The 23,207-nt window shown below is 39.4% G+C and overlaps 2 protein-coding genes and 1 long non-coding RNA gene across 4 annotated transcripts in view; all 3 read right to left on the bottom strand.

The window, feature by feature from the left end:
- The window catches only part of pot1 (protection of telomeres 1 homolog), a 53,868-nt gene that overhangs the window by 5,717 nt on the left and 24,944 nt on the right, over positions 1–23,207 (bottom strand). For both annotated transcript variants that reach the window (XM_015019172.1, XM_015019173.1), the window contains 6 exons: positions 18,234–18,530; positions 17,930–18,085; positions 13,996–14,180; positions 12,192–12,289; positions 11,943–11,969; positions 10,197–10,353 (listed from right to left, as the gene is read on the bottom strand). In XM_015019172.1, coding sequence (XP_014874658.1) covers positions 10,197–10,353; positions 11,943–11,969; positions 12,192–12,289; positions 13,996–14,180; positions 17,930–18,085; positions 18,234–18,530 — 920 coding nt within the window. The remainder of the gene's footprint in view (positions 1–10,196; positions 10,354–11,942; positions 11,970–12,191; positions 12,290–13,995; positions 14,181–17,929; positions 18,086–18,233; positions 18,531–23,207) is intronic.
- On the bottom strand, positions 2,730–8,853 carry LOC106937597 (calcium-dependent secretion activator 1-like). The gene is made up of 2 exons (XM_015019175.1): positions 8,147–8,853; positions 2,730–3,297 (listed from the first exon to the last, which is right to left on the bottom strand). Exons 1-2 carry the CDS (start codon positions 8,480–8,482, stop codon positions 3,109–3,111), a joined length of 525 nt encoding a protein of 174 aa, XP_014874661.1. The 5' UTR covers positions 8,483–8,853; the 3' UTR covers positions 2,730–3,108.
- Positions 10,832–11,936, bottom strand: LOC106937599 (uncharacterized). The gene is made up of 2 exons (XR_001422426.1): positions 11,730–11,936; positions 10,832–11,090 (listed from the first exon to the last, which is right to left on the bottom strand). It is a non-coding gene; the product is annotated as an uncharacterized LOC106937599 (long non-coding RNA).

Genomic DNA, 23,207 nt, shown 5'->3' with positions numbered 1-23,207 from the left:
ACAGGTAGATTCTAGTAAAGCATTGATTAATGCCTGGTTTTAAAATTAGTTAACTGGACTTGTAGCCATTATTTTGTGCCCTAGTTGCTGGACACCACACGGCACGACGAACCCGATCGAACCGTTATACCGAGGATTTCTGTCGGCTAATGTGTCTCTCAGGTTTTGAAAATGGGCCGACAACTCGTGTAGTGTGAGCTGGACATTACACTAAGGACATGATGAAGGGAGGGTCAGTGGAGAGCACCGGAGTTGAGCCTTTTTTCATTCAGTGTCATCAAGAGAAGGGAAAAAAAAAAAGGCAGGAAGAGACGATAAAGCCGATAATTAAAATGAGGTCGATAGGTTTAATTTATCGTGCGATTAATTGATTTATCGTTTATCGTGACAGGCCTACCTGCTATATAACCATTTTATGTTCATTTATAGTGAACATCAATAACAAAGTATAAGAGCAAATAAANTCATGACAGTCTTATTCAACCCCCTTCAAATAAAGTGTTACCTGTTAAAATTTAAAATATCCAATAAATTTTGTTCCACCTCACAATTGTATCCCACTTGTTTTTTTATTACTCACAAAATAATTTTTTTTTTAGATCTTTAGATCTTTATTTGAAGCCTGAAAAGCGGCAAAAGGTTGAAAAGTTCAAATAGGCCAAATACCTTTGCAAGGCACTGTATGTATATACACATATATACATATACTCACACACATACATACATATGCATTTTACTTAAATGCATATATTATTTTGATATACTGTCTCAAAATAATGAGAATTTATTTTTTGTTGGGTTTTTTTGTTTTGTTTTACCGGAGTGGCGGAAATGGGCTTCCGTACTTTTTAGTATTGCAGCATTTCTCCCCCTTGCTCCTTTTTTCTGCGATTGTAGCATTTTATTTATGATTGCAGCTTTTTGTTTGTAGCATTTTATTTGTGGTTGCACCCCTTTTTGTTTGCATTTGTTTTGTTCATTGAAGGTTTTCGCTCTCATTTTCTGTTATTGCAGGGATTTTTTTATTTGCAGTGCTTTTGTTTGTTTTTTTTGTTGTTTTTTTACATGCGTTTGTAGCTTGTTTCGCTGTTTGTTATGTGTTCGCACCTGTCGGCCACAGCAGTTTGGCAATGAAACACTATAATCGTTTCTGAATGACTTGACTGAGCTGGTAGGTCTCGCTGTGGATTGCGCATGCCTCCTGTCACTCAAACTGGATACAGGCGACCCTGTATCGGAATGTATATTAATTCTTCATTAAGGTATGAATCAAGCTTAAAAACCAAAGTGATTCCTCTCCTTATGTAGTGTTGTGGAAAAAATTAACAAGAGTCTGGATGAGAAGAAAATGAGAAGAAATAAGAAATGAGAAGAAAATAAGAAATTTATAAAAACCTTGCAAGGTGAGAACAAAGATACAAAGGAGTCTGTCAAGTCTGCTCTGACCAACAGTGGCTCTGACTTCCTTTTATAGGTTCTGGTCAGAGAAGAGAGACTTAATTGGACAATAGATGTAAATCCCTGATTGTTATGTACTAACAATTCTGTGGAGCCCTACACAGATGGTCTGGACATTTTTCTATTACAGTAACTCAATATGAACTGTAAATATAATCTAGAATAGCAGTTAGAGGGCAGTGAGGGTGATATATCTTTGTGAACAAAGAATTTTGAGCACTGTGTGTGTTTACATTTCACATGCTGCCCAGCGCATGGCTGAGTCTGTTTGATAAAAGTTTATAGATGTGTTCCTCGGTTAGACGGTGCACTAATGGGTCAGTGGTTAGGCCTGTGGAGGAAAGGGGTGCTCACCTTTTAGTCACTCAGTATGCTGGCTTTTCCTTTTTAATTCATTATTTTAAGGCTACATGATTGACCAAACTGCACCATATCAAATGCTTTGTCAACTTACAGTCAGGCAGAGTTACTGCAAAGAACAGAAAAACTGGTCCCATCAAGCTCAGGCAACCAAAGCAATATCTGTGGTGCTTATTGAAAACTCGATAGACGCAAAATGAAAGAGCTACTTAAGCCTCAGAAATTAAATCTCTCTATTTGTTCCTCTGTATAGTGCAGAGACATGCACAGTGCAGCGGATTTAGCTCATCATGCAGGGCCGGTCCACGGTTGTATGGGCCCTTGAGCAGAATTTGACATAGGGGCCCCTTCTGCTGCCAAGATCAGCACCATTAAAAACAACAGATTTAGTGAAATGTGGGAGGGGGTTTAATTGGCCAAGTTTAAAAGCAATCAATTATAAATGTAATTTACTGAGATGCATTTGTCAACATACAGGGCTTAAGCAGTTGCTGACTTAATTTGGATTCAACAGAAGTTAAAATAAATTATATTTATTTTACTTGTATTTTTTGATTTGTTGTTTTTAAGACTCTATAATGGTGGGTTCAAGTATTTTCTGCAATGTCTCCCAATTACATATATAATTACCCAGTAATATTTTTACATTTTCTGTCAACTCGGCATCTTTTAAGACAAAATCATGGTGGATCACCTTGGTGCCTTAACCACCGGGCTTAGCAAGTCCTCTGGGGGAAACCCTGTACACTTGAAAGACAAAACTAATTTGAAAGTAACTTTTCAACAAAATCTATGAGTTTGTTGAAAAGTCAATTTCTTAATGTTGATTTTAAAAAGTACTAGTTCTACTGGTTGATTATTTCACTTAAAACATTTTTCCAATGTTATAAGTGAAATGACCTGCTAGTGGAACTTGAAGTGAAAACACTTTTTACAGTTCGTTAGTTCCATCAAAAATGTGATATTTTTGTTATAAGCAACAGTGATATAAGTAGGACATTTAAAAAGATGTTCTACTTGTATCACTTTATTACTTTGCTCTTCATTTACCAACACGTTTGACTAGAACTGACTGAATGGAAACAACTGATTGACAACTCAGGAGAACAAGCCATAATCTATGAATATATTTGGTAAATAAGAACACTTCAGCATATTAACAGTCCTCGATGTTGAAGTTTCTTTTTCACAAATGTTTAGTAGGTTAGCAAGTAAGTACGAAGTACAGACCCATTCTAATTTATTGAATAGGTCCATGGTTATGACAAGAATCAAGGTGGTTGATGAGAATCAGTTTCTTTGACCAAAACACATTTCTGTTTCTGAAATACAGACATCATTTACATGAAGCTTGTGTTCCCTCACCTCATAGTAGCTTCTCACAGCATTGCAGAAAGCTTCATCAGCGATAATCTGAGTTTCTCCATTCAGGAAGGCCAGGAAGTGCTCCTTCACTGTCTGCAGCTGCTGCTTGTTGACCTTACAGAGGAAGCAGGAGGTTCAACATTAAAACAGTGAGACTCAATGAGGAGTAAATAACTGGAAAAATGAGTTCCATATAGACATGGGGTATATAACAATATTCTATGGAAAATGGTAAAAACAAAGACATAACATTAACATTATTTTTATAATCAGATTGTGATGTTACCATTGTATTACACATGTTTTAATGAGGATAAAAGCAAACTGTGGTAACATGACCTGAACTTGTGATCTTTACATCAAATATTAATATGTCTAAGATTCATAGTCTGAACAAGCAACACAATGGATTGAACACTGGGAAAGCAAATTAAAAACATTTAATTTGCATTTTAATTTCAAGCCTTAACACATGAAATAGTTTGAACCCTGTTCCTGTGCCCATTGAGTGTGGCTCATCTGACAGAAAGTGACAAACACTACCTTTGCCTTTTCTGTGATAATGTTTGAGCTGGAAGCACAATCTTTTATGCTAGTCATCTTTACATTTAGTGGCAGTGTTTTCTCAAAATGCATTTAGTCAAACTTGAGTTTACATAGCACTGGTATTCTAGAGAACTTGGTTCTTCCACGCAATATGTAGTATATCTTAAACGTGGGCTGGATGATATTGCTGAAAAACATATGTCAATTCATTTATTGTTTTTCTTTGTTTTAAATATCTGAAATATTACCAATCCTCTTATCTACAGTTTCTTCTCAATTTCTCCCTTCACTCCACACCATTTATGATTTTTAAGCAGTTACTCAACAGGATTTTCCTAGATTGCCGATGAGTGAGTTAGTTGATGCCAACTTTGAGTAGCAGTTAGGCCTGTCACGATAAGAAATTTTGCTGAGCGATTAATTGTCTAAAAAATTATTGTGCTAAATAATAATATTGTTTCAAGTCCTTTTGATGGAAATGACTAATAATGCATGCGATTTCCTGCCATAGATAGATACACTTTATTTTCAAAAGAACACATAACACTGGAACTGATAAACTAAATAAAGCAACCAAAAACAAAAATGAAATGGATTCTCAGTTTCCATTAACAAAAAACGTACTTGAATAAAAACTAAACAACATAAAGCCAAAGTGGAAATAAATACTGCATTCAACCAAAAGAGTGCAGATTATGAAGTCTGTATACTAGATTGTCCTTCAGTAATCACTAGATTTAAATAAAGAAGATGGGCACATCCGACTACCTGATGCAATAGTTCACACTACACGATTTTTTGCGCTATTTTCCCCTTATGATAATCTTAGATCGTTGGCCGATCTAAGATTGTCGCTGGTGATTTCGTAACCGATCATCCTGCAGTGTGTGGTGTGTTACGGTAGATCGTCGTGGCCGCTCCGATCTAAATCAGGAGGTTTCCTCGACTGGAAGCTTAACGCAGCCTGTTGAATGTGACAGGTAGCCAATCAGAAAGCGCGGATTCTCCTCGGTGCTTTTTGAGGGGAAATTATGAAGGGAATCCCAAACAGCTGACACGGTGCAACCCGAAGTCCAGCAGACATTGGAGATGATATGTGGAAGCAACATTATTATTTATTCAACATTTTGTGCAAAGAATATAGAAATGACAAGGGGAGGAGTTGGAGCCAAATTGCTACCGCAGTTGATAAACCCGGTAAGTTTTCAGCTGTTCTTCGTTAACGTGACATAAAAAGGATACAATGATTTTCATTCAGTCAGGACTTTATGCCGACTCTAGCTAGCCACATGCATCACAGGTAGATTCTAGTAAAGCATTGATTACCATACCATACCATACCAGCTTTAATGCCTGATTTTAAAATTAGTTAACTGGACTTGTAGCCATTATTTTGTGCCCATGAGGCTGGAAACCACACGGCACGACGAACCCGATCGAACCGTTATACCGAGGATTTCTGTCGGCTAATGTGTCTCTCAGGTTTTGAAAATGGGCCGACAACTCGTGTAGTGTGAGCTGGACATTACACTAAGGACATGATGAAGGGAGGGTCAGTGGAGAGCACCGGAGTTGAGCCTTTTTTCATTCAGTGTCATCAATAGAAAGAAAAAAAGGCAGGAAGAGACGATAAAGCCGATAATTAAAATGAGATCGATAGGTTTAATTTATCGTGCGATTAATTGATTTATCGTTTATCGTGACAGGCCTAGTAGCATTATGATGTTGTTACACAAGATTGTAAAATGGGCAGTTTTACAATTTGTCTGTTTAACAGTTTATAAAATGGGCAGAAAGTTACATGGGCACTGGCACCTTTTAACTTGAAAAAGAACAAATCCACTGAATAACAGCAGGTAACTTCTGGTTTAGATATTTTGATTTTAGATATTTTGGATATTAGATATTTTGATTTTATTTTGCATTTAATGTGCTGTTGTGATTGCAATTGGGAATCAGAATTACGATTCCCAGTTGCTCAACATCTTTAATGTTGAGCAAATTGGATTATTAGATCAGAGGGGGCTGGTTCTGCTCCCACTGTTGGACCGTTGCTACACGCTACTGGTAGTAATATTTCACAGACGAAGCGCCATTTCTGCTCCACCCGCAGTGAACCCTCACACCGAAAGTCTGCTTAAAGCTGCAGCAGGTAACTTAAATAAACAAAACAAGATTTTACGTATGTATTAAAACTTTCGCAATGCAATAACATAAGACAGATAAAATCAATCTGCCTCCTCCTGGTATTCTGTAGAATTACTCCGCTCAGTCAGAAACAACCAATCAGAACCAGCATTAATCAGCTAGCTGATCTCTCAGGAAATTTTGATTCAGTAACTCGGGATTGTTTATTTTGATGCAACCTGCATTTGACTTTGAATGAATATTTATTCTTTCTTGACATTATTTGATATAGGCAGTGTTATGAGATTTATTTGACTCATGTATAATTTAAGTTGTTGAGAGCCTTACTGTTAAATATTATTTTACTGACTGCAGGTTTAGCAGTTGTCTTTTTGACTGAATAGCTGCTGTATTGTTCCTGCAAATATTTTGTAATTTATGTCTAAATTAGGTGAATTTATTGCCAGATCACATTTCCGTTTTGCCAAAACATAGCAGTATGTATACCTAAAGCGAGAAATTAACAGCCAATCCAGGTGATCGGCAGAGATCGGCCTCATTGGTTATGGTAGAACCTGACTGAAGCTGATGATTGGAGTAAAAAGAAGTAGAAACCCTTAGCAACATACTCTGTTGCTCTGACTGATCACTAAAGAATATCTTATTGGAATATCTTATTATTAAAAAAAAATACAAAATGTCAAAAAGTATGATTACTGCTGAATAGACAGTCCACGCAAAGTACAAGAGACCAAAGCACCAAGGCTGACATCCACAGTACCATCTTGTCTACAAATAAAATGAATTTATACCAATGCTGCTATATTTATATTCTTATCCATTTCCCTTCCAATAACATTGTAGGAAACAGGAAAATATGTTTTCAGAATGCTGAAGGTTTGTCACGGTAGAAACTTATCCCATAGTTGGGTTAAGATCTTGTCACAAATAGATACATGACTGGTTCCAAATGTGGTTTGGCTCATCTGTCTACATTCCATTTCCTCTGAAAGCAGTTAACACATGAACAATCCAAGCTACATCACATAACACAAGGTATATGTGGGTTGTGAATTATTTACACTTACTGACACTAAGTTAATATCCAAGCCCCGCCGTTGCTGAAAGCATGTGCACAACCTGATTACAAGTTTAATGACACAGTATCATGATTTAATACCTTCTAAGCTATTAAAGCAAATAGGCCTTTGAAGCGCTTTCGCTGCTCGAGCCTAAATATTAACAGTCTCATCGAAATATTGCAGGTGTTTTTGTGTTTTGCTTTAGTCCTTCGTCACTGTGTAAATCTGTTAAAATTTTTCTAAATTAGCTCCTATTTTAGACACTGAATTTAATTTCTTATTACTTTTTTGTACTGAAATACAATTTAAATAAAATTTTAACATTCTTGCTGAAAAAAGATAGTTTATAAAACAGTCATGTCAATGACACAGATGATCTCACAGTATCATGAGCGACACTGCCAGAGAATGGCACAGTTGGTAGCACTGTTGCCTTGCAGCAAGAAGGTCCTGAGTTCAATTCCTGGCCCTGGGTCTTTCTGCATGAAGTTTGCATGAACTGAACTGAGTCAATTGAACCAAACTGAAGCAATTTAATGACTCCTGGTGGTGCTCTGAGTTCAGTAGATGATTAGTGTGTCACACTCAATTTACAACATTCATGCCCTGTAAACAAACAAATACTTGAAACTGTTTAAACTAATCTATAACCTATGAAAGTTTGAATTGAATTATGGGTATTAAACAACTTTTCTATGATATTCTAACGGATCTGTAGCTGACTGATGGGAAGTGATGGATGGCTGTGAGAATAAAGGCAGACTGAGCTCCCAATGTTGTGGATTCTGACAGTGCCTCTGTTGCCAAGTATTCCAGTCTCACTTGAGTGCATTTATGTCTTTAATTGTTTTTGCATTATACACAATGCTCACACAATTGCCTAACGGACATAACATTAGATCTACAACACTTTATGCCATGTGTCCATGTTTTGGAAGCACTTTTAAAGTGGGAAACCTACTGATCTTTTGAAAACCAAATAAACTCAATGTGTTGTAGAAAAGAATGAAATTATTTGTTTTTCAGTCATTTGAGGTTAAGACTATGCTTAACTGTTCTGTGCATTATTTTCATTTCAAACCATGTAAAATTATGATGTTTCAAGGGTTCGCTAAAGAGTCCGCTCTGTTTTGGTTGAGACTTCTCTAATAGAAATTCCTGCACAGAGAAGCTAAAGCCTACTTGACCAGCATACTGTTCAGTCTCACCTTCTGCTGCCTTCGGGCCATGTCGGTGGGCTGCTTGGCGTTGAACGGATAGGAAATACACCGCAGAACAAACACATAGATCTGCAGCTTAGTTCTCCTCTCGTTTTCCTCCTTCTGAAGGCGCTCTCGCTCCTTCTTTTCCTCGTCACCTGCAGAGGGGCAGTCTTTTGCACCTTCACCGGGGGTTTCGGCAGGCTGCAGCTGCTGACCGCCCGCCCGCCCGCTGTCTCCCTGCTTTTCTGCCTCTGAATAGGCGGACGGTTTCCTCGGAGGCTCTCTGGTAACTTCTGTGTCGGACTCCCCGCCCGTGTCTTCACTAGAGGACGGATCCAGCATGGTGACAGGTGTTAAAACTCAGACAGACTAATAACACGGCAAAGTCCTGTTTACGATTTAGTTTGTTTTAGTTGACGTGGCGCTACCGCCAGCATATCTACTGTCAGCGCCGTTTTCCTGCTGGAACAAGTGCTGCGTTTGAAGTCACGACCCGGACTAAATGCTGTTTCTGATGGCGACGTCAGGGCAGGCGGAGTTTTCCGGGTAAACGTCGCCACGTGAGCTTCGTTCCTTCACGCACAGAAAATGTGTTGGTATGGTAGCACGCGCTCGAGAGCTATGCGTACAGGTGAGCAACCTGTGGCTGCAAGCAGAGATAGGTTGAAACAGAGCGAAGAGGTGTCACTCTGGGGTTTTTTAAATGCACCAAACGTTTTCCAAATTCATAGTTCTGTATGCTCAACATATGATTTAAAATTCCACCCATCCATTTATTATCTTACACGATTACCCCGGGAATCGCAAGGTGTGCTAGTGCCTATCTCCAACGGGCGGGTGGTAGGGTCACTTTGGACAGGTCGAGTTAAGATTCTGTTTTCCTATTTAGAAATAACATTAACAAAATCGAAATGAAGCTGCGCGCTTAGTTGTTGGAGAGCCTCCTCAGTTTTTTTTTTTTTAACTCCGATGTCTTTAATGATAACAAGCAATGTCGCCATGGTAACTCATGATTTCTATTTACTTGTTTCCACTGTGTAAGCTCTCTACACTATTTTCCAATTAAATCGTAATATGTTTTAAAAAGCCATACATTTCAACCAGGGGCGCAACTACATACTTTCTGAGGTGTATGCGAATATGTCATCGGCGCCCCTCCTCCCTTGCCCTCCCCTCCAGAACCCTCAAGCTCCCAGGCCTCTGGTAGAGGACCCGAGCTCAGAGGATGAAAGAGAGAGAGAGACCACCCGTGGAGGGTGAGAAGGGAATTTTTATATAAGGTGACATATATACATATCATATATATATATATATATATATATATATATATATATATATATAGCACAGAGGCCCTCATCCTGGCCGCCTAGGTTGTGCAAGGAGGCCTCTGAGACAGTCCAGCACATAACAGCAGGGTGCAAGATGCTGGCAGGGAAAGCGTACATGGAACGACATAACCAAGTGGCGGGCATAGTGTACAGGAACATCTGTGCAGAATATGGACTGGAAGCCCNATTAAAATGAGATCGATAGGTTTAATTTATCGTGCGATTAATTGATTTATCGTTTATCGTGACAGGCCTAATGGTTAACAGGGAATAAAATGTGTCCTGCTAAGTTCAAGCTAAGAGCCTGTCAGCTCTGCACACACCAGTGTGTTTAGATGACTGAAGTGGTTCAATCAGCTGTTTGGTGGGTTCAAATCTTCCATTATTTGCTGTTTTCTGCCTTGTATGACATCTGTTAAAACACAGCTGGGCTCCTAAAGACTGGACCAAACATGCCTTTCTACCAGCTGACAGATGACTTTAAATATGGAATGTTTTCAGCAGACTGACCTCTGTGGAGGATGGGTTATCCATATTTATTCTGTTCATCTACATAATTACCCATATAGTTAACAAATGTAGCTCATGTGCTGGAAGAATGAAAGATCAGCTGAGGTGATGATTTGTGGAGCTGCTTCTGGTGCTGAGTGGAGGACCTGGGAAGTGAGCTGTGATTGGAGCGTTTAGCAGGAGATGGGTCAGGACCCGGCGACAGTATGTGGACCTACATTGCTGAACAGCTGCAGCAGAAGAGTTTGAGGGCGCGGTGCAGCTGGCGGGGCTCATAAGAGCCTATCTGGGCTCGGACATGGTGAGTCTGGCCACCAGCACTCTGCTTCACCTGGGACAGAGTCACCAGCTGCAGCTGGTGGTCACAGCATCGCTCTGCAAAACAGGAAAATAAACTTCATAAAGACTTTCATCATGAATCCTCCAAAGTGTGTTCCAAAAACACATGGAGCCAAGTTGAGGACCTCGATCCTTCTTCAGTCAAATGTTTTTACTCCTGGCAGATTTCTGCTGTTTGTTTCTGTGTGTCAAGCAGGGGTCACGTTAATTTAATATTTTCCATATATGATCAGTATGTTTATATAATAGAAAAATCTGAAGTCTGTCAGTCATTTTGACAAATTACAATTCACACCCCTATTTAGTGCAAACATGCGGGTCACTTTCAACTTTTAGTATGGAGTTAATTCCAAAGGTAGTTAAATCAATCAAAAAAACATCCCTTCTGAATATAATCTCTGACACATGAATATAATCTGAATATAATCTCAGCTGTTCTTCGTTAACGTGACATAAATGATTTTCATTCAGTCAGGACTTTACGCTGACTCTAGCCACATGCATCACAGGTAGATTCTAGTAAAGCATTGATTAATGCCTGGTTTTAAAATTAGTTAACTGGACTTGTAGCCATTATTTTGTGCCCATTTGGCTGGAAACCACACGGCATGACGTGCCGTGAACTTAATGCATCTGACTGGTAGCTTACAGCGCACTGAAGTGTTATGGGCAGGAAGCTTTGGAACAAGTCTGGTTAAAAAGTGCAGGTGAACTGATGCTGGCAGCTCATAATTCGACTGATTTCATTGTTCTGTCAGTAGTTTTTATCACTGCTGAGAAAAGGTTAGATATGTTCATCTGTTTGATAGATGAGTGGTGAGATCTAGAGCATTCAACTTGTTGAATATTAATTAAGCTGCATAAAAATTAAATGCAACATAAAAGCCTATATCAATATAATTTAGAAATTATACTGATAGAATATGACAGAATATTTCTGACTATGTCAGTCAAAATGACAGAACAAAAAAGTCTAGTGGGACCTCTGATCTCAATATTCAGATCATCAAATATGTTTTAACTTCAGGCCAGGGTAACATGAGGAAATACAAAAAAAATGTCTCTTCAAATGATGGTTTCCTTTAATAAGGAGAAAATCAGTCCAAACCAGCCTGACAGACTGTGGACTGGTGACTGCTCTCCATCTCTGTGGATCTCTGCTTTCTGTTTCAGTTCAGATCAGGGGTGTCAAACTCCAGTCCTCAAGGGCCACTGTCCTGCAGTTTTCAGATGTGCCACAGGTACAAAACACTGGAATGAAATGGCTTAATTACTTCCTTCTTGGGTAGATAACTTCTCCAGAGCCTTGCTAATGACCTAATTTTTCTCTTCAGGTGGTGCAGCAGAGGATCATCTAAAGGTTGCAGGGCAGTGGCCCTCCAGGACTGGAGTTTGACACCTGTAGTTCAGACACACTGATGTGTGACAGTGTGGCAGTCCCACACCATCACACTGCCACCACCATGACTGACTAGTTTCTGAAATGCTGTGGTAATAACATGACACACACCTTAACGGAGTTTCCTCTTTTGTCATGCTACTTCACTCTCTGGTTTGTCTAAAAATTATTCTACACTAGTCCAGAACCAAACTCGGTTTACTGCTGTAATATTTCATCTTCATACCAGTTCTACAGTCCAGCACATCGCCTTCTGAAACAGAAACAGAGACGGAAATTATTGAGTGTGACAGATTGAGACCAAAGTCAAACTGCGGAGACGGCCATCATTAACAAAGAAAACAAAGACTAATTCTGTTCTAAATATTGAATCCAGTAAAATTCTAAATAATTCTAAGGACAGTTCAAACATCATCACCTTCTGCTGATACTCTCTATGACCTTCAGAGATGTGACTTTTAGGTGTCTTTCATACCTATAAACTCTGGTGGAGTGCTCCAGACTTCCAGCAGCTCAGAGTCGTTCAGCTCAGAAACTTCTTCGTCTTGGTGGTCTAAAAACGCCTCCGTGGCTCTAACAGCATCCAAACAAGATCAAAGCAAAGGATTGGGTTGATTTCTATAGATCCATTCATTGACAACACAATCAGAAGAGAATGAAACTTGCAAAAATACAAAAAAATTTGCAGGGTGCACAAGAGGACATAGAGGAATAAAAAGCAATCCTGGTTTACTTTCTCTATATTCTGTGAAAGTTTTGCAAGATACAAAGGGTTAATTTTGAGACATAATGACAATAATCAAAGCAAATGTGCATCCATGGAGGAAATTTATTCTTTCTTTGTCCAACCAAATAAACAATACATTTTCCCCGTGGTGCCTCTCTCCAGCAGTCATTGGGCTAGAGATGAGGTCACGTTGGACAGATTGCCAGTTTGGCACAGTAATTTATTTATTATATCATTATGTATTATTTCAGTCCAGCGAGAAGAAGAGTCACAGATACATCCAAGAATAAGCTTCTTTAACTCTAACCCTTCTATTTTACCATAATTACATCATTTTCTGAGACCCATCATAATCTGTGACAGCAGGGCCAGATAGCATGTATTTCTCTGCACTGTTTTGTTTTGAACTCTGCCATTATTAGGGTGCGTTCACACTGCAGCCTGAAGTCACTCAATTCCGATTTTTTGTCAAATCGTATTTTTTTTGCCGGCCGTTCACACTGGCACACATGTGCGACCTGTATGTGTTCTGCAGTCTGAACGGACAAACGACCTGAAAGTGTCCCGCATGCGCAGTAGAGGGCGCCATAGTGTCAACGTTCTCAGTGTTCTGCCAACCGCCATAGAAAGAAGAAGTGCTCAGTGTTTGCGGAAGTAAACATGGAGGCTAACGGTGGAGCTTAGCTTACATATCAGAAGTTGTTGTCCGGCCGGAGCAGCATATTAACAACTTAATCTTCATATAATCCGTCATGGTTGTTGTTTTTCTTCCCACTTGCGCTTATCAGGACGCAGAATAGTGAGATTTGTTGAGAATCAGTGACGTTCAGTTCGGATGAAGGCGACCTGGACGTTGGGTCACATTTGAATCGGATACGTATCGGATATGGGTCAGATTCGAAAATAATCCGAACTGTGCTTTTCAGACCGCCATGAAAAGATCGGATACAGGTCACATTACGTCAAAAAAAAAAAAAGAAGGCTTTTTTGACGTAATGCTGCAGTGTGAACACAGGTGACTAATGAAGAGGTGACAGAAATATTAAAAAAACGTTTTGAATCCCTTCCCTGTCCAACAAAGCACTTGGAATCATATTAATGGTTTACCTTTTTATTACATGGCTACAGTGGGCTGACATATTTGAAGGACAGTACAGACAGTAAAAGCCTTGGTCCATCAAACAGTGTTCAGCATTAAATACAAAAAATTGATCATATTTTCTCCCCTAATGTGATGCTAATAAAGAAGCCATGAAGCTTAAAACTTCTGATGATGCAGACTGTGTTTCCCCAGTTTATGTAGACTGTAGATAAGAAGAATCTAATCTAGTCATTAGACTCTTGTAGCCTAATTAAAATAAATTATTAGACCAGTTTTTTCTAGTTGATATAATAATGATAATAAATAAATAAATCTCTTCCATTGGTGCATTAGAGAGACATTATTTCATTATGTCTCTGTATAGAATTGACCCTTTGGATTTCAAAAAACCTTCACAGGATTTAAAGGAACCTGTTTGTGACAGGATCTGTCCAAGCGGCTCAAACAAACCTCCTGAGCTCCTGCACATCTGGGCTGTTTTCTGGCAGAAGCCGGATGCCTCTCCCGTATGATGTTCCTCCGTGGAGGTGGAAGGCCAGATGATCCAGCTCCACAGGCTGGCTGCTGGTGAGGCCCGGCACTCTACTGGATCCTGGGATTGCTCGGAGGTTATAGATTCTCAAAAAGGCACCAGGCTGACGGGACATAGGGGTCAGTTAAACACAGAGAAGGGTATGTCCAGAGGAATGCTCTCTTTGTGAGGGATAGAAGCAAAAACCTGAGTTACCATCTGGAACCGTAGCATGGCTATCTATTGGCCCAGGACTTGCAGTGAAGTAGACAAACTTGAGTGGTTCTTCTCACACTTTATGCTCAAAGGTCCAAATGTGATTTTACATCGGACATAACATGTGACTCAGATTACAGGAGGAACAATCGGTCCAGTAGACCAGGAACTAGTTTGATGACGTTTGCCTTGAAAAGTGAACTCTGTGAGTAAGTCAGTTGGAACTGAACAGACAGCTTCATCCACTAACTCCTTCACTTAAAAGCATTTTTAGTTTTGAATGCAATAGTTCAGAGTGAGATCAGCCCAGTACTTCTGGGGGAAAAAACTGTTGTAGTAACACTGAGACAATCTGAAGTGTGGGGCCTGCAGAGTGAGTGCTAGTATTTTGGAGCAGCTGTGAATGCCTGTGATGCCTTCTAAGAAATTAAATGAAAGTAAAAAGTTTAGAGAATGAAATAAGCAAGTGTTTATTTACTTAATAATTAAGAATGTGCATTGACACATTCAGAGGCTGTTCAAAGCAAAACTCAGAAGAACGCCATCCTCAGTCACGCTCCTCAAATATTCACTGAAATCAGCAGAGGTTTCGCCTGATAGTCTCCCTGACACCGTCTCTTCCATATTTCACACTTTTTAGGGTATTATTGATGGAGAGCAGAAAAAGATGACCAGAAAGGAAATTTTCCCTAAGCTGCAACTTCTTTAAATCCGCTGTTAAAGCCACAGTACGTAACATTTCCATACTTGTTAAAATCCTCATTATGTTGTGGTGGGAAAATTATTACAAGATAACATCTGCTGATCATGTTATATTAAATGTTTTCAAAATCTCACCAAAAGAACCTGCTTGGTTTACACACAAGGTTAGAAGTTGTTTTCCTGCAGCTGCATTGGAACTAGACTGCCTATTCCAAGTTTTGGATCCCTTATCCTTGGTATAGACCTATGTGTTGACTCTGCCTGTTGGAGTTTTCATTTGGAACTGTATCATTTTGTTGTTTTATTATCTTATCTTACAAGCTCTCTGTATTGTGCACAATATGCAAAATATACCTGATTGAATGATTTCATCTTACAGTACTTGCTGATTTATTTTTTTCCCACAACAATGTCGTGACAGCAGAATATGAAACAGATGATCCTTCATCTCCTCCCTGAATTACTATTTCCAAGAGAGGCTAAGTGAAACAAATCACAAAAGACTTCACATTAAAAGGTAGTTAATTCTACAAACTAGGGAAGGCTGTCATGACCAAGAGCCTTTCCTGTCTGCACTGATGACATTGGGCTACTGACTGGAAAAAACCTGTCCAAAGCATCTCGTAGCTGACAGCATCGCCACATCACTTCTGCTTCTAATATGCTTAACTACTCAAAGAAGTTAGAAAACAGGATCTTCAGTGCTATTCCCTTTATTTCTTGTATATACCGTACCATCTTCAAGAAAAACACTGGTAAGGCAGGGCTTTACAAAAACTGGAGATCAGAAATTGGAACTTTTATGAGTGGTTCCCTCATAAAATTCACTTCTGAATGTTTCTAAAAATCAAATAGGGGATACGTGTATAATGACGGTAACAGCTTTTGCTATGTATCAGGTTAAGTCAGTACTTCTCAAATAGCCCCAAGGGAGCGTGGCAAGGTGTCAGTAAATATCCGTACAGGTCAGCCTGTGTCTGGTTTGAGTGAAAGGAGGCACTTGCGATCTGCGCTGAGGTAAACTTCAGAAATCACCGCCCGAGATAGCACAGAGGTGCCAGCAATGTGACTGGTCCGGGCTAGGGCTGAAACAATTCCTCGAATGATTCGAGTACCTCGATTATTAAAATTCCTCGAGGAAAATTTATCTGCCTTGAAGCTTCGTTAAATTATGTTTTATTATGTAGCGCACCGTGTTCCGGCCAGATCATTATTTGTGGTGGGCAGCGCTTTTACTTCCACCTATGAATTGTTGTGAAGTGCTAGCAGCATGGTGTTGAATTGTGTGGCGTTTTGTCAGGGTTTGGGGACAAATAAGGATTGTTGAATTTGGCGGAGTGATGATTGGAGTACAACAGCTTTTGCGCTGTCGAAACCAGGTCATCACGGTTTTGGAGCGAACGGTAGAGAGAGAGATCCGATTCCTCGATTAATCGTAAAAATATTCTATAGAGTACTCGATTACTAAAATATTCTTTTACAACAGTCCTAGTCTGCGGTCCTGGCTTTGTGGCTTGTTAAGCACATCAATTATAAACCCTTCTTTTAGGAATAATTTTGCTCTGCCAGTGAAACGCTCAGCACAAAAAGATGCTAGCAGTCCAGCTCATTAAAAAAAAAAAAAAAAGAAATTCTAAAAACAAGAACAAGCAACGCTTAGCCTGGCCTGGAGTGAAGTGGGAAGGAGGGGAAGAAAAGCCTGGTGGGCCGCCAGGCTTATAATACACTTTCATCACTCTGAGTCAAAAATTATTTGTTTCAGTTTTTAAAGAACTTACTGAAATAAAAAACATCTTTGATGATATTAAAATTTCTTGAAATGCACTTGTTCTTTAGCCTGACCAACTCACTGAAAATAGGAACTCAAGTTAATTTAGTTTATTCATATAGCGTCAAATCACAACAAATATTGTCTTGAGGGTGAGGCACTTTCCAGATAAGTCACCTTCCTAACCATAACCCCTAGACTTCTACCTCATTTAATTCTCTGCTATGGGATACATCTACAACAAAGCCTTTAAAAACATTTGTACTGAACAGAGGACTAACTAAATGTGAAGCCTTGAGCATTTCATCTTTTGAACCTGTGCTAAAAGTTCATGCTGCATTGATATGCATAAGAAGCAGGGAGGAAACAACAGAGATGCCCTGCAAGACAACTCGGAGCTTCCTGTGTGGCTACGTGGGCTGCAGCAGCGGGTCAAAGAGCTGGTATTTTGTGAATTATCAGTTTAGACTTATTTGTGACAATTACAGGTTGTCTGACCTTGCAGGCAAAGGACAATCTTTTCCTTCTTCCTGCTTTCTTTGCAACTCCAGATGGATTGCTTGATTGTCACCAAATGAGTCACCTTCAAACATTTAAAGGTGACTTATTATGCTTCCTTAAACAATTTAGGGTGGGTTACAAAACACATTCATTACATTTTATGCACAAAATCATTCTTAGATAATGAGATTTCAGTCTGGTCAGTTCTTCCTATTGAATTCTTTTTAGAATGTTTTAGGGCCTCTTGTCACTTTAAATAAGATGTTGCTAGTTGATGTTTACACTCACACCTGAACATAGCTGCAAACAGATGCGCAATTATACAACCATACATCTTTGAAAAGCGGCTTTGTGGGGTGGGGTGCAGGGCCTGTTGATTTGTGACATTACATTAGGGGGGGGGTTGAAACAGGTCATCGTACGAACACCAGAAACATAAACTAATTAGAAAAACTGGCTAGGTGTTTTTTAAGCACTGGGACTGTTTTTTAGAAGCAGTAAACATTTGCAGGCTTTGCAAAACTTGCAAAATGTGATTTTTAAAATTTTTTTAAACACCAACCTTTGTGTCTCCACATTTTAGAAGACACTTAAGTGACAATGAACTGTTCTGGGGAACTTTAGCGGTAGATGTAGTTATTAACTCAAGTGGAAAACTTCCCAAAGATAACTCTCTGAACTCTGACCTTTAGGTGTCTGGAAACCTCCACGTGGTTGTCGTACACAAGGACGTTTGCAATGTGGCTCTCTTTGTATTTGGAGAAAGAAGATGGCCCTTCTGTGCTGTTTGGCTCAACAATGACTTTCAGCAGGGCGTGAGGACATCTGGTCCCATCCCAGACCTAGGAGATAGGAAACCAGTTAGGATTTATTGGTTTCATCTGTCCCAAACTAAATGAAGCTCAGAGTTCTGCTAAATGGATCCATGTCTGCCTTTGTAACATGTTGAAGAGTGGGAGCTATGCCACAAATAATCAAACTTCCCCTTACTCTGAGCAATGTGCAGGTGGAGTCAATGGAGGCTTTGGCCAGCAGCTGGCAGATGAGGTCAAAGTAGGCGTTGGGCTGAACGGCAGATAGAGGGACAGCAGCAGAGACTGAGGAAAGCAGAGCCTGGCAGGCAGCCCAGGCCCTCAGCTCCTCTATGGTGCGCCGGTCATCTTCGTCCAACTGCAAGCTTTTACTAGATGTCCGAGGCTCCATACCTCCACCCACTGTGCCGCTAAACGTCACCACAGAGAACCCGAATGTGTTGACTAATGTGAGGGAGGAGTTGTATAAATGCACCTATGCAGAAAAGATTGCTTTCATTTGGGGTTCCTAATATAAGCTTCTTGTTCTGCAGTGTGGAAGATTTTTATGGTAGGATACAGAAAATATTTATTTATTTTATTTGGTCAGTACAGAAAGTATTCAGACTCCTTTAAATGTTTCACTCTTAGTTTCATTGCAGCCATTTGCTAATATAAATTTTTTTTATTATTTCTCATGAATGTACACTCAGCATCCCATCTTGACAGAAAAAAAAGAAATTTAGAAATTTCTGCAAATTTATCCAAAAAGAAAAACTGAAATATCACATTGTCATAAGCATTCAGATATTTTGCTGACACTCATATTTAACTCGCATGATGTCCATTTTTTCTGATCCTCCTTGAGATGGTTCAACTTTGACTAATGAACATCCTACAATTCCAGATCAACTCACTGCTCATTACAATACTCATTTAACCCATATTCTCAATTTCCGTGTTCCAGTTAAAACATGATCTGTTAACTCATTCTGCCCTTGATTTACTCCTGAACTCCGGTCCATCAAATGTCATCAATCCCCCCCGAATTGTGAAAGTGTTGTGGTTCGAACAAAGGTAAGTTCTTGGCTCCTTTATTTTATATAAGTTCTTAATGTATATTCCTTTACAATCAATCAGAATGTTGTTTGGTGTAAGTATTAAAAAGTCTGAATGCGTTATTTTTAAAGTACTAACTGATATGTGTTTAACTGGTTTACAAAGATCCAAGTTTGAATTGGTTAAATGAAGCCTAGGCGAAAATTCAGCCTGGAAGACTATATTCATCCCAACGGCCCAACCAAGATGTCGTCATGTGCCTCGATTCCAACCTATTAGTGATGGTCTCCTCCTCCAATCATCAAGCGTCGCTCCCTTGATAAGGTCCAGCTGTTTATCGGCATCCGCTCGTTGGCTGAGGTTCAACCTTCCTCCACCTTCAGCCCAAGACTTCTCCAATATCCATTCAGTCTTCGGCATCCTCTCCACCACCAGGGTCGGGCCCCAGGGGGAAAGACGTCTCTAATCTACACACAGCGGCTCATTCTCTCTGGCAGTGGTTTTCAGTACAACGTCTTCCTTCTGGGTCCGAGCGCCAAAGACTTTCATTTGTCAATTAAACTCTCTTTCTCTGTGCACGAGTCTCTCCAGGTTAAAATGGCAATTCTACCTCATTTTTACTTCCTTTGAGCTAGTCTATCGTAGAAAGACTTAGAATTTGTCATTTTACACATGTACAATGAAAGAAAATCCAAATAGAAACAGTGCAAATGTTTGAAATATGTACAATAAAAACAAATATGTGACCCCTGGGGCAGACACCAGCACTCCTCGCAAAAAGCGTGTTAGAAAACAGATGGATAGAAACGTAAATTTCCATCCATCCATATATGTCATACTTGCCACTTTAAATCAATTAAATTTATATACACACATACACAAATAGTAAGCTAATGTGAGAGTACATGGTGTTTATTGCCTTTGGTGCACCTGTAGTGCCTCCTTGAGGAAACAGGTTAAACAAACCTTGATTGTTTTACTTCACATGAATCAGAGAAATCAGGTTTAAATGATGAAGTATTGTGATTTTTAAATAAGTATATCACAGATACTCAAGGAAGTAGACAATTAGGTGAAATATGCCAATTCCCAAATTGGAAGCTACAATCAAAACCAAACTTCAGCTTTGTAACTAATTACCTCTTTGAAATTACAATGTCATGGTGGTTCTACTATAATAAAATTCAGTTCAACTACAGTTATCTGTAGAATCACATGTATACATTTTTTATATGTTTACATCTTTTCATTTACCATTTTAATTGTGTGTTTGCAGGTTATGCACTTTCTGACAGTCTGAGTCGCCGTTAACACCGTGGGTCATGCTGAGCAACACTGGCACTGTTGAGTGTGCACATTGTACCTGCATGGCAGGGGCAGCAGAGACCTGCACCCACATAGGTGCCGTATGTTTTAAGGTGGAAGCAACAGTGAGGATACAAGGCACAAAAACTGTTACAGATGAGCCAGCATACTGGACATTACCTGGCAATCTGACAAAGACTCACCCAGAAGTTGGCCATAAAATTGACTATATTACTTCAGCTTCTTAAAAGAAGGTACTTGACCAAAAAAATCCATGCTGAAGTCTCAACACCAGCCAAAAGAAGCCGTCCACAAAAAAGAAAAATCACACAAACAAATCTGGAAGTTTTGGTTCATCTGCTTGACACACTACTAGAGTAAGGCTCAGTCACTTGCATCTCTGTACAACAAAAACATACAGTCGCATGACTTGTCAGCTATTGTGCTGTGCAGTGAAAAATACAAAGATGCTGCAATAGTGACTGATAAAGCTATTGAAAAGCACACAGGACTGCAGCACAAGTGTTCTGCCTGGAGTGAATGTCGAGCTGGACGAATTACAGCTTCCACTATGCATGCTGTATTTGCCACCTGTTTGGAAAGCCCAGCACTAACAGTTGTTAAACAGGTGTGCAACCCAGGCAATAATACCGTGTCTACAGAACAAACAAAATGGCTTGTGAATCATGAGGGTGATGCACAAAAGGCCTACATTATAATTAAAGATAGCAGTCACAAAAATCTAAAAGTTAAATCATGTGGTTTCTTCATAAACACCAACTTCCCTGAACTTGGAGCATCTCCTGATGGAATCACAACGTGTGACTGCTGTGGGAATGGCTACGTGGAGATAAAGTGTCCTTACAAATATAGGACATCCTGCATACGGCAGGTTGCGGATGCAAAAGACAAAAACTTTTGCCTTCAGCTGTCTGGCAATGAACTTCACTTGAAGAAACATCATCCATATTATGCACAGATACAAACTGATATTTTTGTAACAAAATCAAACCACTGTGACCTTGTTGTGTGGACGCAGAAAGACATGGCTGTTGTCTGTATCTTTCCAGATCAGGAATTGTGATCTACAAAACCCACAAAGCTTCCTTAAAAATACTTGCCTTCCAGAGCTTGTAGGTAGATATTTCTCAGAGCACACCTGTACTCCAGCTTCTAGGGAGACATATTAGTCTAACAGCATGCAAGTCATGCTATTAGATGACTTGCATGCTAATAAAGGCATACTTTATTTTTTTTACTGTCTCATACAGAGCTGTCGGCTAGTGCTAACGCTCAGCCGCTCCCTCCCGTTTCAAACTCTTCTTATTACAGTAAGAGTTAGAGTTAAATATAATTAAAATATTGGCTACCTTCGACAGGAAAAGGAACCAAGTCTATGAAAGCAATGTAGCAGTTTTGCTAGTTTTGATTTCCAAGGCATAAGGTGGCAGTTTATCATGATTCAGCCAAAGTAATGAAATAATGAACCGAGGACTGATTTTTATTGGCAATGTGTTTCTTCCCATTAAAATATGTGTTAAATGTCTTTTGCTTTAAGTATTTACTTACTGGAGGGTTTTTTGTTTGTGCTGCAGAGCCACAGCTACATCTAGTTCAGGTGTCGGCAACCCAAAATGTTGAAAGAGTCATATTGGACCAAAAAAACAAAAAAAAATCTGTTTAAAAGCCTAAATAAGGCTTATAATGGAGGCAAAACAGGTTTTAAGTGTTTATATTAGCTTTTTTTATCAAAATGATTAAGTGTATACATAATTAGCATTCGTGATTAAATGTTTATTTTCCCTGCAGTACGTCCTGGAACGAATGTCGCACCACGTGACTACTCTGTTGTACAATGTACATTTTTATTACGAAGATCGACAGGGAAAGGGTCTTTTTTTCCCCTTTTGGAACTTGGAAAATCTGCTCCCAAATGCAGTTTGCATAATGATTGCTCTTTGTCACGTTAAGTGTGTGATCGAAAAAACAGCAAAATGAACATGCATAACGTGCCGCTTATCCAGGCAACAAACGGATTTTTACAACCTGCAGTTATAAAAATAAAGCAGTAGCCTTTTGAAAAGGTAGAGTACATAAAATTAAATTAATACAGTTTAAGTTTGATTTCTGTGCAAATGCCAAGCAAGTCAGTGTAAGGATAAAACACAGCATCCTTCTGTTTTGACACACAACCAACGCAGCCATCATTGGACCTGAGTATAGAGGATGCTAAACACAATAATATCGCTAAGTGTCATTCTAAATATATAGTTACAAAAATCACTAATGAGTTTATAAAAACAACCACTTTGTTCCTATGGCAGGATTGTGTTCTTGTGTGTTTAATGTGACTTCTGTTTACAGACATCACTGGACAGCTTCTCAACATCGGGCATCTAAGATATAACTTTAATCGTAACGCGGCAGCTAATGTAGCGCCTTCCCTGGAAATGTCTTTCTGTATTTTTCAGACTATAAGCCACTACTTTTTCCCCACACTTTGAACCATGCGTCTTATAGACCGGTGTGGCTCATATATGTACGTTTCCAGTTTTTTTCAAAAAATTTGTACCTGTGCGACTTTTAGTAAGGTGCGCTCCGGAAAGTACGGTACTCTTTTTGTTATTTGACAACTTCTCTCTACACAGCAAACATTCAGGTAATCCTTCCGCATTGGCAATGAATGCAAATGATTCGGTCCATGAATTGTAGATGTTCAGCTATTTTTCTCTTTTCCCCTTTGCTATCCATGGTCCATCCCACACCTGTCGGTTTGTTTACAGCCACCTGCCTCACACCCCACCCAGCT

This window comes from Poecilia latipinna, unplaced genomic scaffold (assembly GCF_001443285.1).
Source record: "Poecilia latipinna isolate Pla-1442-1.1 unplaced genomic scaffold, P_latipinna-1.0 Scaffold2386, whole genome shotgun sequence".
Taxonomy (NCBI): domain Eukaryota; kingdom Metazoa; phylum Chordata; class Actinopteri; order Cyprinodontiformes; family Poeciliidae; genus Poecilia; species Poecilia latipinna.
The sequence above is the reverse complement of the archived record's forward strand: the minus strand, read 5'-3'. Positions and strand labels throughout refer to the sequence as shown.

What these genes read in the sequence shown, in the direction of transcription:
- LOC106937597 (XM_015019175.1), bottom strand. Translation starts at nt 8,482, where the DNA reads ATGCTGGATCCGTCCTCTAGTGAAGACACGGGCGGGGAGTCCGACACA. An exon ending in TGGCCCGAAGGCAGCAGAAG is followed by an intron (nt 3,298 to 8,146) that starts GTGAGACTGAAC and finishes TTCCTCTGTAAG; the next exon opens with GTCAACAAGCAGCAGCTGCA.